This window comes from Bombus terrestris, chromosome 8, assembly GCF_910591885.1.
Source record: "Bombus terrestris chromosome 8, iyBomTerr1.2, whole genome shotgun sequence".
Classification (NCBI taxonomy): Eukaryota; Metazoa; Arthropoda; class Insecta; order Hymenoptera; family Apidae; genus Bombus; species Bombus terrestris.
The window spans coordinates 7255334-7269195 of NC_063276.1; the positions used below are offsets into that span (position 1 = coordinate 7255334).

The 13862-nt window shown below is 31.1% G+C and overlaps 2 protein-coding genes across 5 annotated transcripts; one reads left to right on the plus strand and one right to left on the minus strand.

The window, feature by feature from the left end:
* Positions 1–597: 597 nt before the first annotated feature.
* LOC100642455 (transmembrane protein 230) lies at positions 598–2992 on the plus strand. 2 transcript variants are annotated; one of them, XM_003397314.4, is made up of 4 exons: positions 598–1172; positions 1895–2010; positions 2162–2284; positions 2475–2992. In XM_003397314.4, exons 1-4 carry the CDS (start codon positions 1148–1150, stop codon positions 2610–2612), a joined length of 402 nt encoding a protein of 133 aa, XP_003397362.1. In that variant the 5' UTR covers positions 598–1147; the 3' UTR covers positions 2613–2992. The 2 variants fall into 2 exon arrangements, with proteins under 2 accessions (XP_003397362.1, XP_003397361.1); XM_003397313.4 differs by lacking the exon at positions 598–1172 and adding an exon at positions 1328–1486.
* Positions 2993–8724: 5732 nt separating this feature from the next.
* LOC100648752 (phenoloxidase-activating factor 2) lies at positions 8725–13163 on the minus strand. Of its 3 annotated transcripts, none has more exons than XM_048408061.1 (6): positions 13016–13163; positions 10781–11149; positions 9945–10250; positions 9591–9859; positions 9186–9349; positions 8725–9055 (listed from the first exon to the last, which is right to left on the minus strand). In XM_048408061.1, the coding sequence occupies exons 2-6, from the start codon at positions 11131–11133 to the stop codon at positions 8852–8854; spliced, it is 1296 nt and encodes a 431-aa protein (XP_048264018.1). In that variant the 5' UTR covers positions 11134–11149; positions 13016–13163; the 3' UTR covers positions 8725–8851. The 3 variants fall into 3 exon arrangements, with proteins under 3 accessions (XP_048264018.1, XP_048264016.1, XP_048264017.1); XM_048408059.1 differs by lacking the exon at positions 13016–13163 and adding an exon at positions 11424–11552; XM_048408060.1 differs by lacking the exon at positions 13016–13163 and adding an exon at positions 11424–11545 and having other exon boundaries at positions 10814–11149.
* Between the last annotated feature and the right edge of the window lie 699 nt (positions 13164–13862).

Here is a 13862-nt window from a genome sequence, read left to right on the forward strand (position 1 = left end):
GACAATTGTAATGTACCATAATGAACATAGAAAGGAGTAAGATATACCTTGTACGTGGAAATCGATATTTTTACAAAGATATCATCGATATGTAGTTATGTTTCTCAAGCTGTACTTTCTTATTATACTTAGAGAAATTGTCTCTTCCATTCATTTCCTCGATCCTTCATATATACATATACGTATATATAAAGCTTGTAACCCTTTGAGCACAGCACTTCACTCGAGATTACTGATGCAATACGCTCAGGTCTTTAAACACATAATCGCTTTATGTTACACGATGTTACGAACTGGAGAAACATTCATGAAATGAATAAGCATAGATCAATCGAAGTATTCGTGTTTGCTTCTTTATTGACAGTTTATTAATTCTTATAACGAAAACATATACATATATCTATTTTCGATACTCCATTATTTTCCATTCCTATTAATTTCAGTTTTATGTACGATAGTGATATGAATGTAAATAAAAAATATTGCAATGGAATATTTGTTTAGAAAATTTTAAGCATTATTATTGCGTTTGTGATGAACCCTCGCCATTGTACGGTACTGCGTCAAACGTCGTGGCGCAGAAAAGCACAGCTTCCACTTCTCTTCATTTTCGCAGATCGATCCGACCGACTGACAAACGTAATCGAAAATCTCGAGGTTAAAGTTGCCTATGCCAGTGGTGTGCGTAAGGAAAGTCTAGACGTAAATTACTTAAGTTTCATGTGACAAATTCCTTCACAAGTGTGTCTTTTATAACGAATCAGCAATGTTGTTTCATAAAAATTTGTAAGGAAAATACCAATCTAGCCCTCTCAACTTGTGAAAGAGCGAGCAACAATGGTCATATACAATTTTATCCATTCATTTGCATAACTATTGAATCTTGGATAATTTAACCAAGTATTTTAAGAGACTATAGAATCTCTTATATCGATATAAAGAGTGTCAAAAAAGTAGCGAACTTTTCAGAATTTAGTTCATTCGTTAGAAGAATATGCTGTTAAAAAGATTTATTAAAGTGAACTCGCGGCATGATCTTTTCGTTCAGAAGATCGTGCAACCTTATCTTTATCGATAGGAAAGTGGATGAAGAAGAAAATAATTACATATTTTCAACACGAGCATAAGTGTGCAATTGTTAATTGATATGTGGACGAGCTGGTTTGGCACAGGTAGTTTCTATTTCTTGATTTCATTTTTAGTTCTTGATACTAAAGTATTATTATAAATTGTTCAAACCAGAGCCTTCATCTTTATTCATTAATACTCGGTGATAGATAAATCAAGTATTTAAATATTCCCTCGGTATCTAGTCATTCCTTCTTTTAATAGACGCGCATGCGTCTTGAACTTAACGCGCGTTATCAAATATTGATAGACACATAACCTACAAGAGCTTGTTTTTAGTTGTTTCTACGAGTATAACGAATGAAAAATTGATAATTTTCTAAATTGTTTTCGATGGCATGTGTTAATTAAGAATTAAGTAAGTACAGCGAGTTATTGATAAATTATAGAATATATGTGAATATAAAAGAGGTTAAAATGTTTACTACTCTAAGCCCAATTGATGTATTATATTTGTGTAGTATGGATATAAATAACTAAGTAATAATGTAAATGGTACTTATAAGTATTATATGCTAATAGTTTATATTTAAAAAAAAGATTTTTAATAAATATTGTTATAAATTAAATTGTCAAAAATAATTGAAACACGCTATTTATCTACGCAAGATAAGTTTATTTGTGTGCAACTGTATGATATAATACAGAAATTAATTTAATTTTGTTTACATAGACACTAATAATTTGGATATTGTAAAAATACGTAATGTTTTAAAATATAGTTACACATGAAAAAGAATGCAATGTGTTTTATCCGTTTTTACAGATTATATTAACAAAGTGAGTATGTCAAGAAGAAAACCTGGCAGCGGTGACAGACAATTCAACAACGTGGATTATACACAGCTTACAGAAACTGACAATGGCTTTGTTGATTCACAGGTCAGATATCATCCTTTATGTATATTTTAAATACTCTTCTACTTCAAAATAACATAAATACATTAATTAAAGTCGATCAAAATGTTATGTAATTAAATTAAAAATAATTCAAAGACAAATACTAATGATTAATTACATTTGTCTCTAACAGTTTGTGAATCCACCTGTGAAAATACCATGGAAAGCCATTATGTTAGCTGCTCTTCTTTTTGTTGGAGGTACTATTATGCTCATCATGGGTAGTCTAATTGTAAGTGGACATATTGATTCAAAGGTAAGATATTTTAAATACCTTTTTTAAATATTTTTAACCCAAAAATATATAATACAGTTACTATTACATTTTATCATATCTAAGAAGAATATTCTATTCATTTTACTTGTAGCTGTATTATTTGTAATGACAATTTCACTATAATGTAATGTACGTAGTGTGTATTTAATAATTACTTTATCTTTTACAGTATTCAGATCGTATGTGGCCAGTTATTATTTTAGGAATTCTAATGTTTATACCAGGTGCTTATCATATGAGGGTAGCTATTTTAGCTTATCAAAAGGTACCAGGTTATTCATTTGATGATATTCCAGAGTTTGATTAATGGACTATAACTTTTTTACTAAGTATTAGTTGAAAGGTCGAACATCGTTATTAATATATTAAATATTTAATTTACATCAAACTGTTTTATATAAATTGTAGATACATGTTTTTCTTGAAATATATATGTAAGTATTTACACCTAATATGACAATACAATTTGGTGTTGTACTTAAGTGTCCATTGTATGCAAGTATTGGATTTAATCTTAATTTAATTTAATTTTAAAACATATGGCAATTATTCAGGATATCAAAAGTTTAATTGTCAGTATTACAACTACAATACATGTTATTTTTGTATAGCTGTAATATACTTTCAAAAAGAACACAAATTCACATGTACATATTCTACCATTGTGTAATTACATAATACCAATGATTTATGCAGTTTTATTGTACAATCTACCAAAACATAGTCAATTTAAAAATAACAAAGTCATTTTTTAATTTGTAATAACTTACGTATAAAACAATTCTAATGAAAATTAAAACAATAATCAATTTCCATAAACGAAATAGCTTAGAAAAAATGTAAAGAAATATTAATCCAAAGAGTTACCCACTTTGATAAGAAGTAGAATCTTGTTTTCATTACTTTTCTACCTTATCCTTTAAGTAACAAGATACTTTTCTTAGTTAATTTACATATTTTATCTAATCTCCTTTTTGCTATTAAAATGGGTGGATTAAATTGACTTTTCAATATATTTTTCATTAAAATTTTGCTTTTTTCAATCCTTCCAGATTAGTCTTTTCTTTCACCAATAAATTTTTTATTTAAAGCGATTTTTTTTTAAGAATTAAAGTTCATTTATAAAATTGGTAAATGTCCGTAGTGAATTTTATAGTAGATATAACTTGCTTCAAAATTAAGATATATATTGAATTCTCTTGGGTTAATATTACCGAGTCCATGTCCAACATGCAATAAAAATTGTATCATTGAATCCAATATTGCAAGATACATTTCTTCTTTTGTCCAATTGGTATTAGGTTGTTCGGAAAGTTTTTTTCGTTTTATAAGGAAATAATAGACGCACAATGTTTTTTGTTTTATATCAGTTTATTAAATTATACACGAACGTAATAATAGAAATATAACGAAATGGATCATACCTAATTCAATAAAATAATATAAGACAGAAATTGTTGTTCATCTATTATCACCTTATGAAACGAAAGAAACTTTTCGGACAACCTAATATTTATATTAAAATGTATCGTTGGAGACAACTGATCTCAAAAACTAATGAAGATAATATATGTATCGATATAAATATTTCTTATGAATAAATTTTAATTTTATTTTTTTAAATATAAAAATGCACTAATACGTATCTGTTCTACCTGTATTCTAGAATATATTCCTAATCCAACTGCAGTATGATGAAACATTTTGACAAATCGATATCAGTATCAAATAGCTTAGCAATTAATGCACGATATGTAACAGTGTTTAGTGTAAGATCGTAACGATTAATCACTCTTACAATACGCACAATAAAATGGTCATCTTTTTCTAACAGAAGCACTGGTATTAGTTTATTTACGAAATTCGTAAGATCTAAAAAGGATAGTAAAAATTAAAAGTTTATACTTGTTACATATTTGTATAACCAATACACTTCATCTTACCTAATTTTGGATCAAAATTGCTATATTGATTCTGAACTAGAAATTGCAGAAGAAAATAAGCATATACTGGAAATTTTCTTACAAAATACATCTAATAAAATGGTCATTATTTTTACTTTAAGAAAAATATCTTTTACAATACACAGTAATTTCTACTTATAAAGATCAGTATACATAATACTAGTTTCTGAAAAGAGTAAGCTATATGAAAATGACTATAATTAATTATAATTGTTATTTTAAATATCATCTCCAACATATTAAAGAACTCTTAACTCATGTCTAAGTAACAAAAAAGCTTCTATAGGTTGTTGATTTGTTAAGTATATTTCAACAAAGAGCATAATAGTTACAGCATTAATCTTACAGAAATAAATTTGTGATTTTACCATACTATAAAGCATATTTACCAATATCAAACAATATTTGGTAACATACAGTGGTCACTCTAGTTTGGACTAGGTAAGGTGCGTAAAAAATAAAATATATTTAGGAGAATTTTTGAATAAATATTAACATTTAATTGTGTATCTTTATTTTATTTATAATAATAATAATAGTCACATATTGGTTTTTGCCTATTGTGATCTTATCTCAATAAATACAAAGATTTTTCTTATTTTCTACTCCTATATTCTAATCATCCTTAAGTCATTTAAGTAAATCTTTATTTTATTATAGTAAATTATGATAGAAGTGACCAAGTTCATACAAATTTAGCATTTACGATTTAAAATAATATAATACGTAAATTTTATACTACAACTTGAGAATTAGCTAATAACATTTTATGTAATCAATAAAAACTTATCTGATTATTTTTGTCAGATTTAAACAACAGAAAATATATATATACATATATATATTCACTATTTTAGTTTATAAGTATAAAACTTAATTTAAAAGTATAAAATATGTATACATAGAAATATATGTATGCCCAAACATAAAAAAGAAATAACATAAATAAATACCCAAGAATAACTATACAGGGAATTCAAAAAAGACCGTTCAATATTTATATGATACATAAGCATTATGTTAGTACTAAGTCATTTATCATAATGATAATATGTGTTTACTAAGGCTCATTTATTCAGTATGCTGTGTATACAAATATTAAATGGTTTTTTTGGACACAGTATAAATTATGTTTGTGACAACAGCAAATATGTAAAACAAGAAATTTTATTTTTTTGTTTACCTATTATATAATTTTAAAGAATAATTTTCATCTTGTACATTATCACTGTTATCTTGTTCATTTCTCTCCTTGTGTCCTTCTCAAATATATTTATATGTTCATTTGTCTCTAATAATCTCTCTGATTCATTTACCGTAGAACATGAATCTGGTGATCCAATGCCTTGATCATATTCAGATAATATATCTTCTTTTATTCCTTGAATTTTATTTTTATTCTTAATCAATTTTTTAAAGGATGACAGTATATTATAATTTATTTTACAATCTAGTTTATGAATAATATTAAAATTTACTTCCTCAGTATGTGATTGTGTGCTTATACGTTCTTGTAAAATAATTTCTATAATTTCTGGATTCAGATGTCCTATCTTAAGCAATAAATTTTTCAATGTAATCCAATATTCACCAGGCATAATATATTCTTTCAATATTTTTGAAACCCAATTTATGAATTCAAAGTCATTATTATTCACAATGGTTCATAGCATATCATTAATCACTTTGATAGAATATCCAGTTCTTTTCATGAATACTACATTTATAATATACTATATTTTTAATAGTATTGGTTAAAACTTTTAACTCGTATAATTTTGTAACTATTTTTAATATATAACGGTTATATTATATAATATATAATATATAAGATTCATTTTCCTCTGATGGTACACAACTTCTACTGAACTTTCTTTTTTTGGGAGTATTATTAGTACATTCTGGTTAGTACTGTTACATTTTTGACTTAATAAATCTTTGCTCTTATATGAATTCTTATTTGGAGTATGTATTATATTATTTTCCTCTTCAACAAGGTTTTTATTACCGTACCTTTATTACCAAGGTTTTTATTGTTACAGTCTGAATTGTAATTTTCATTATATTTATCTATTTTTAAATTTTGATCTAATTCTGATAGCTAGTACATCTGTCTTCTTTTTATTCGTATTTTGTCTATAATTGATTTAGTATGTTTTTTCCATGTAAGTTGTGTGTTTAAGTGGAGTCCTAGGTATTTAACTTACCTTGTTTATGTTATGTGAGCGCCATTCAATTGAATGTAATATGCTTGCATTTACTGGGATTTGCTTTTATTTGTTTATCTTGTAGCTATTTTTCTATTTTTGTGGTATGCCCTTGTTGTAATGTGGCTGCTGTTTCTGGATTAGTGTGCCTAACTTGAATAAATATATCAATCGAAGTTAGAAGTTACGTGTGTAGACGGATATTAGGACAACTGAGGTTACAAAGTCAAAAAGTACAATGAATATTTACATATATTATAAGTTCGTCGTTTCAGAGCCATTTGAAGACTTAAGTGCCCATTTTTTTCTTACAACACAACTTATTCACCTTCACCTACTACATTTTTATACCAACTAGAAGTACGGGGAGGCACGCACAAATTACCATAAGTTACGAACATGCCTGTTATCAGTTAAGAAGATTAAAAAGTACAGAATTATTCGAATAATTAATTCCAACAAGAAGTGTTTATATTAACAGTTATACTGTGAATAATTAGTACATGAATTTTAGAAAGAAAGCTTCCTTGATTCTTTCATAAATTGATGACATTAAATTCAAAAACTTATTACAATGAATGCAAATAATATTATACAAATCTTTCACATAAATAAATTACAAGTACAATTAAATGTAGGCTATGTTAAATTAAAAAGAAACAGATATTTTAATTATATAAAAGATATACGTTTCTTTTAACTATGGCAGTAATATAATTTTTAAAGCTTAATAAAAACAGCGCTTACTTCATACTACTACAGTTGTTACAATCGAAGATACTGAGAACAATAGTCAACGCCCCATGACATGTCCGAAACGAGGATATACGCAGACTTAAATATACCAACGGTCAAGGAAGAAATCGGCAGGTACGAATAACGGCAACATCCAAACTAGTTGGCTGCTGAAGCCAGCAAAACTCTCATAGAAAAAAAGACTAAAAAGAAAATACCTACCTGTCCTCGCTAAAGAAATAAAATAATCAAACTCGAAAATGGTATCTCGCTGTGAGTAGCCATACACATGTTATTTAGCAATTAAGTTAGAAAAATTTACCAAATGTCCAGCTCGACAAATTGTAAAGTACAAATTAAATAATAAAATAAAATAAAATTTCATATTAACTATACACAATGTATTTCAATCCATGTATTACAAATGAAACGCTTAAAATTTATCCGACTTCCCGCGTTTACATACATGTATATATACAAAAATTCTTGAAATAAGGCCCCGCCGCGCGAAACGCGCAAACGAATTATTATGTCAACCACTGATTGGAAAGTTGCATTTTAATAAAAAAAAAAAAAAAAAAACAATTGTGCATGTTTCTAGCAATTGTAACCAACCTGAATGAAGGATTGTTCACGATATTTTTCCTAGAAAGCAGGTATACCTCTCCGAAATATGCTTAAGGGTCTGGAAACACAATACATTTTGCTGTCTCTACAGCGTATCTGAAGAGAATCAATGGAGTGGTGTGCTCATAAGCTATTTCATTTGCCAAACACGTGCTAAATGCACCTTGTAGAACCCTGTAGAAGTGCACCTGTGACAGCAACCATATCCAAATCCACGTCATTCCTCACTACCTGACGATGAATCTTTAGACCGTGACCTTACCTTTGCACACAGCCCAACACCAAATTTTCCCCATCACGTAGGGCACTCAGGATCCTCTCCGTGCTCCTCAACTTCGACAAACTCGACATATAAAACTGCGTCATTCGACCACAAGACTTGTCTTGGGTACAGTCTTGGCCGCGATTTGAACAACTATTTTAATACTTTGTAACTTCATTGTAATATTGTATTTAACCACTTTTGTGAATAAAAGCATATAAAAATATAAAAGGACAGTCAAGTTAAGCTATTGCTCAGCTCTTCCTTTTTTATCATGAATTTTACGTGACAAAGTCTACGACCAAATATAATTTTATGATCATCATTATTTAACATTTTTTTTTTTATCTCCATACTTTTTAACTGTGGAGATATTTGACAGATTAGTTACTCGACATAAAAATTATATTCAATCGTTAGCTTTAACTTTATAGAAACTGTTATTTCCCGTTAGGTATTTACGTTTATTTTCCACGTTCACTTTCCACGTTTACTTTTCACATTTAATTTTACAATACAAAGGGGAAGAGGAAAGATCTAGCCAAGAAAGTAATGCCAAAGCTATTTAAAATTGTGAAAAAATATCTAAGTTTCGAGAGAATATTTTTCTGAAAAAAAATCCACTAACGGATGTCACGCACATTATTATTAAAAAAATAGTACCCGAAGAATACAGCAGTCTTTCCATGGAAAAACGACATTGATTGCTATGTGTACAAACTTATAAAACGATTTGCAAAAATCAATCAGTCTATACTTGAGGTTGGTAAACGGTATTATCCAAATTGTTAAAAGCCATTTGTTCATCGATCCAATCACGCGCTGAGGCAACATTGGCATAAACACCTGGAGTTCCACCTTCCGCGCAACCGATTCCCCATGCTACAATACCTGCTTGCAAATACGTACCAGGATTACTCTTCATGGGGCATACAAGAGGACCTCCTCCATCACCCTAAAAGAAAATTTTATACTCTGTAATACATGATATACGATTTACGTGATACTACATGATAGTATATGACAATAAAGCTATAATGGATTTGACAACTGATTATAAGATCTATGTATAATAATTAATTTACTTTGCATGTATCTTTCCCAGGCTCTCCACCAGCGCACATAAAGGTTTCGTGAAGACGGAAGTATTTTCCTAATCTAGTTTCTCGAAGCTTGTTCTGGCATTCACTATGAGGCACTGTCGGCAATTCTACTTTCTTCAAGATTACCTGATAGTGTCCCTCCTTACCTATACAACAAACGTTCCAATTAGAAGTCCGAGAATTTTTAGAATAAGATTGAATAGATCTATTCAAATTAATAGATTAGAGACACGCTGGTTCGGTTGGTTGGGCACGAATTTATAACCGGAAAATCCTCGATTCTCAAATCCCGATTGAGCTTCGTAATTGTATTGTGTTTATATCAGCGCGCTTTCTAGTGGTTCGAAATCTACGTAAAACTGTAGGCGCTCGCCTGGAGATCTTTACCAAAGATGTCTCTGCCCCAGCCACTAGCGAAACACCGAGAATTATCGAACACAGCATTTCGTTCTGGCAGGCAAACGAGATCCACGTTGTCCACGAGGTTCACCGGCTCAGACAAGATCAAAATGGCGAAATCATAAAATAGAGTTCCGGCTTTATAATTTTGGTGAACGATCACTTTTTCTACTTTACGATCTTGATGAGGATATATTTCGTCCTTGGTTTGCGTGTCCCATTCTCCAGCACGAACTTTCAACTCAGATGGTTGTTTTCTATTGGAAAATTATAAGTGTTTAGTTACAAAATGCCAGGTGAATCGATGTCAATCATAATATTTAGAAGGACTAGATTATTTACCCTTGCACACAGTGAGCGGCTGTTAAAACAGCCAGCTTGTGAATCAAGGAACCTCCGCATTGATAAAGGTTCACTTTCTCATTTCCGATCATTTCTTCCTTCAATATAGCCACCATCCACGGGAACTCGCCAAATTGCGCTTCGTTATCTTTGTCGCCGGTAATTCTGAAACCAACGCCGTTGGGGTGTCTTTGCCCGCAACCTTTCCTCGCGATTGGCGGGGGCGTAATTATTTCGTTGGGATTAGTCCTGTCTGGTGGCTTACAACAGACTTCCAGGTAGTTCGCGCATTTGCCCCATGAGGCTCTGTATCGTTAACATTGTGTACATTGTTAAGGTTGCATTTCCATAAATCAATATTATAACGAAGATACAAAAACATAAGATATAATTTATACAATGACACTATAAAGATTCAAATGTAAAAATTTCTGGCTAGACAAATTTCTCACTTCATATTTCAAAAGCCACATCAAAAGAATTTTAACTGTAATACTAGTTAGAGTGGTTGACGATATTGCTTTTATTACATAAAGTGAAAAATCTATTTGGAGTAAATCCAAAGATAGTCTCATGCGGCGTGCACATTCGATTCGATGAGAATTAACGCTCACACGAACAAGTAATAAATAAACCTGACACCCACATATTTTATTAGACAACGAATCATCGTACATGCAAAATCAACTTTGAAGTGTATTTATTCATACTCAATAAATATACCTATATGTTCATAACATAGATACAACTAATCCAATATTACCTACAATCGTGCACTACTTCTGCCAATAACAGTGCTGACACTTGCCACTTTGAGACTAATCTTTAGAACTCACCCCATATAGCTAGTCTCATCATCGAAGCCGAACCTGATATCAATGATTGTTTCTCCGTTATCTGAAATGGTGCCGTTTTGACATAGATAATACGGTACGCATTCACAGTCTTCTTGTGGTTGTTTCGGCTTGTTATCTGTACCCAAAATAGTCGCCGCTGTAGTGGAGGTTGGTTGTTGATTAAATACGTCCGATATTAGAGCATTCAACTCAGCGTCCGCCATAGGGGCCTGAGTTGAAGAATTTGTTCCAGTTAAGCTCGCTATCAAGGAATCCAATCCACCATCGTTTTGGGGGGCTGATACAACCAAAGAAAAACTGGACACAGCCAGTGTCAATAGTATTCCCCACATTGCTGTGTTGAAAGTTCTGAAACAGAATTATTCTATAGATTAGAGTGGATCTTTACAATCTCAAGAGCATGAGGTGCAACGGCTCTTGAGGCTTTGAGTTCTTGAGATGCTATAAGTAGGGACTATCGGTTAAGAGGATGTTAACCAGACCTTTCTCGGGTTTGGGATAAACCCTTGGCGTGATTTGTCAAGCTTCGAGCGGATAGATTAAATAATTTACTTGATTGGTCGATGAATGTTTTCTTTCGAATGAAGATTCGATTCGATTCGATGCAAGAAAATAATCTTACCGCTCTCGATGCAATACAATATTTTTATGAAGAAAACACGTTAATCTAGTTACACCAGTCTCGCAAGAAAAAAGAAAATACGATTGGTTCATCGATAGTTTGCACATATCTGAATGTCCACAAAAGGACAAGATCAATACTCAAATGGATGCCCCAAAGTAAATATCTACGAGCATCGCAAGAGATTATAGGCTGACTACGGTAGTCTCATTTTGTTTTGCATATAAATAAGAATGACTTCACGAAGATAAAACCGGTATGACGCGACGATATCCCTCCCCTCCCCTCCCCCTCCCCTCCCCTTTAGATACACAAAAATAGGGGAAGCGTTTCGAAAAATTGACCGTAAGGTAAGCTTGAGGCGTTCAATCATTAACATTGACCATTATTCGTCTTTTATGCAGTTTCATACTAATTTCTTCTAACGCTTTCAAAACATATACACAGGGTAATCGTTCATAGTTGACATTAGCGTCCAACGTAAAATGATTTATCTTCATTACACTAGTCGATGAGACAGATGATCAACTATGTTGATAAATGTAATTGTCGTTTACCTTGATAAAAAAAAATACATTTGATATTCAGGGAAATATTCAACATGAGGAGACTATAGAAATCCGGAGAAGTTCACGGTCTGACGAATAATAATTTGTTGGTTTCGCAATCTAACCGCAATCATTGAAATTAAGGCAAGAGATTCAAGGTTTCCTAGAAAAAGTAATTATCGTTTCACTGCGTAACCAAACGTAAATCAACATTTGACTGTAAACTTCGTCATGGGTGGCTGAACGCGATTAATTGTCCAGCATATTACGCAATGTTTATAAATAATCCGTGAATTTTAAATAAGCAACATTTTCCTGTTCGAAATTTCCATGATTTATCGCGTTAGCTCAAAAGAGATGTAAATAAAATCGTTAAAGCGAAAAATCGTAGAAACATGCAGCCAGTACAATGATGCCAAGAACTAAATGTAAAACTTAACAAATCATCGTTTTAATGGGAAATTATTATGTAAGCATCTGCCCCCGTATTCGTGTCAGATCGGCTATTCATGACACTGACCTTTTTCTTAATCTACTTGACACTATTATATGGAACCGGTTGACCATCCGATCGAAACATCCACATTCTCGAACTGAAATATTCTTTCACTCTTTTACGTCGATTAACCGAACGAACTTGTCACTTAGGTATAAAATCAACCATCAAAGATACTTTTACAGAAATTACTCTAACCGTAATAAATACATACGTATTTATCACATTTCAAGGAAACAAATGTTAGTATTGCCCGTCAAGGACTTCCAAGAAAACTTCCAACAATTTCTTCATACCTTTACCTTCTTTTATATCTTTATAAACAGTGTGACACACGTTGTACCTAGAATTTCTCTATAGTTCCACAAGGTTTATTCACATAATTGACAAATAGATTTTTCTACTAAAATCAAAAGAACTAAAATTTATAATCATATTCCTGTTACTTTAATTATTTAATTTCGTTAAACAGCAAAAAGTATATAACTACAATACAATACATTACGTTCATTTAATACGTCGTATATCAAAAACAATAGAGTACTCACTATAAATCGATCTTAAATAGACGCTGCCGAGTTTTCTTCTGGAAGAGCAACACGACAGAACGTCGAGCTCACGATTTCTTCGTTTGCACATATAGCAGCCTAGCTTCGAGCATTTATGAGAGTTGCCCCCACCAGTATTCATGATTTCATGATTCTCCATTCCAGCGTTCATATATAACGCGTATTATGTTTCCTCTGAACTCTTAACCCATTCGGTATTGACATGATCTTGCTCCCACCAGTTAGGTGGTATTCCCCATGCGCAACCATGAAATTTATACGAACAGGTTTCTTTCCTTTTCGGAATAGGTAGGATTCCCTTTTTTAACAATCTCGTTATTACTTATAAATTTTTACGCTATTATTTTTAAATTGTACAACTTATTCCAATACGTACGTCTTAACGGTGATTTCCGAAGTCTGTTGATGTCCAAACTCGGAAGCTTGTCTTTCGAGATATTCATAATAAAAACTTAATTTGATTTCCTCTTGGATTCGTTACCGAAACAAGTTTTCGTGAATTTAAACAATGGTATTTCTATTAGTAAAAATAAAATTGTAACAGGTCACTAACTTTGCGTATAATCATCGAACGATAACCTCTCGAGGATTTGTATCTATCCCCATTTAATTTCAACTGCTGTTGCTTCTAAAGAACGTGTCGGGAATTTAATATATTCTTAGAATTCGCCATATTTTTATGTTAAGGTCAAGTATACTACTTAACTATTCTGATTTCAGTTACTCGTACATATACCAAATCAAAAAAAGATATTAAATTTATTTCTTTGTTGTTACTTTGTCATTTCTTTGCTGTTTTGGGCATATAGGTCTAATGTGGACAAAT

Excerpts from the sequence above, each read along its gene's own strand:
- LOC100648752 (XM_048408059.1), bottom strand. The coding sequence starts at position 11,530 with ATGTGCAAACTATCGATGAACCAATCGTATTTTCTTTTTTCTTGCGAG. Across the intron at positions 11,150-11,423 it reads ATTGTATTGCATCGAGAGCG|AACTTTCAACACAGCAATGT; the intron begins GTAAGATTATTT and ends ATTCTGTTTCAG. Across the intron at positions 9,350-9,590 it reads CTGGGGCAGAGACATCTTTG|GTAAGGAGGGACACTATCAG; the intron begins GTAAAGATCTCC and ends TTTGTTGTATAG.
- LOC100642455 (XM_003397314.4), top strand. The coding sequence starts at position 1,148 with ATGTGGACGAGCTGGTTTGGCACAG. Across the intron at positions 1,173-1,894 it reads GACGAGCTGGTTTGGCACAG|ATTATATTAACAAAGTGAGT; the intron begins GTAGTTTCTATT and ends CCGTTTTTACAG. Across the intron at positions 2,285-2,474 it reads GTGGACATATTGATTCAAAG|TATTCAGATCGTATGTGGCC; the intron begins GTAAGATATTTT and ends TATCTTTTACAG.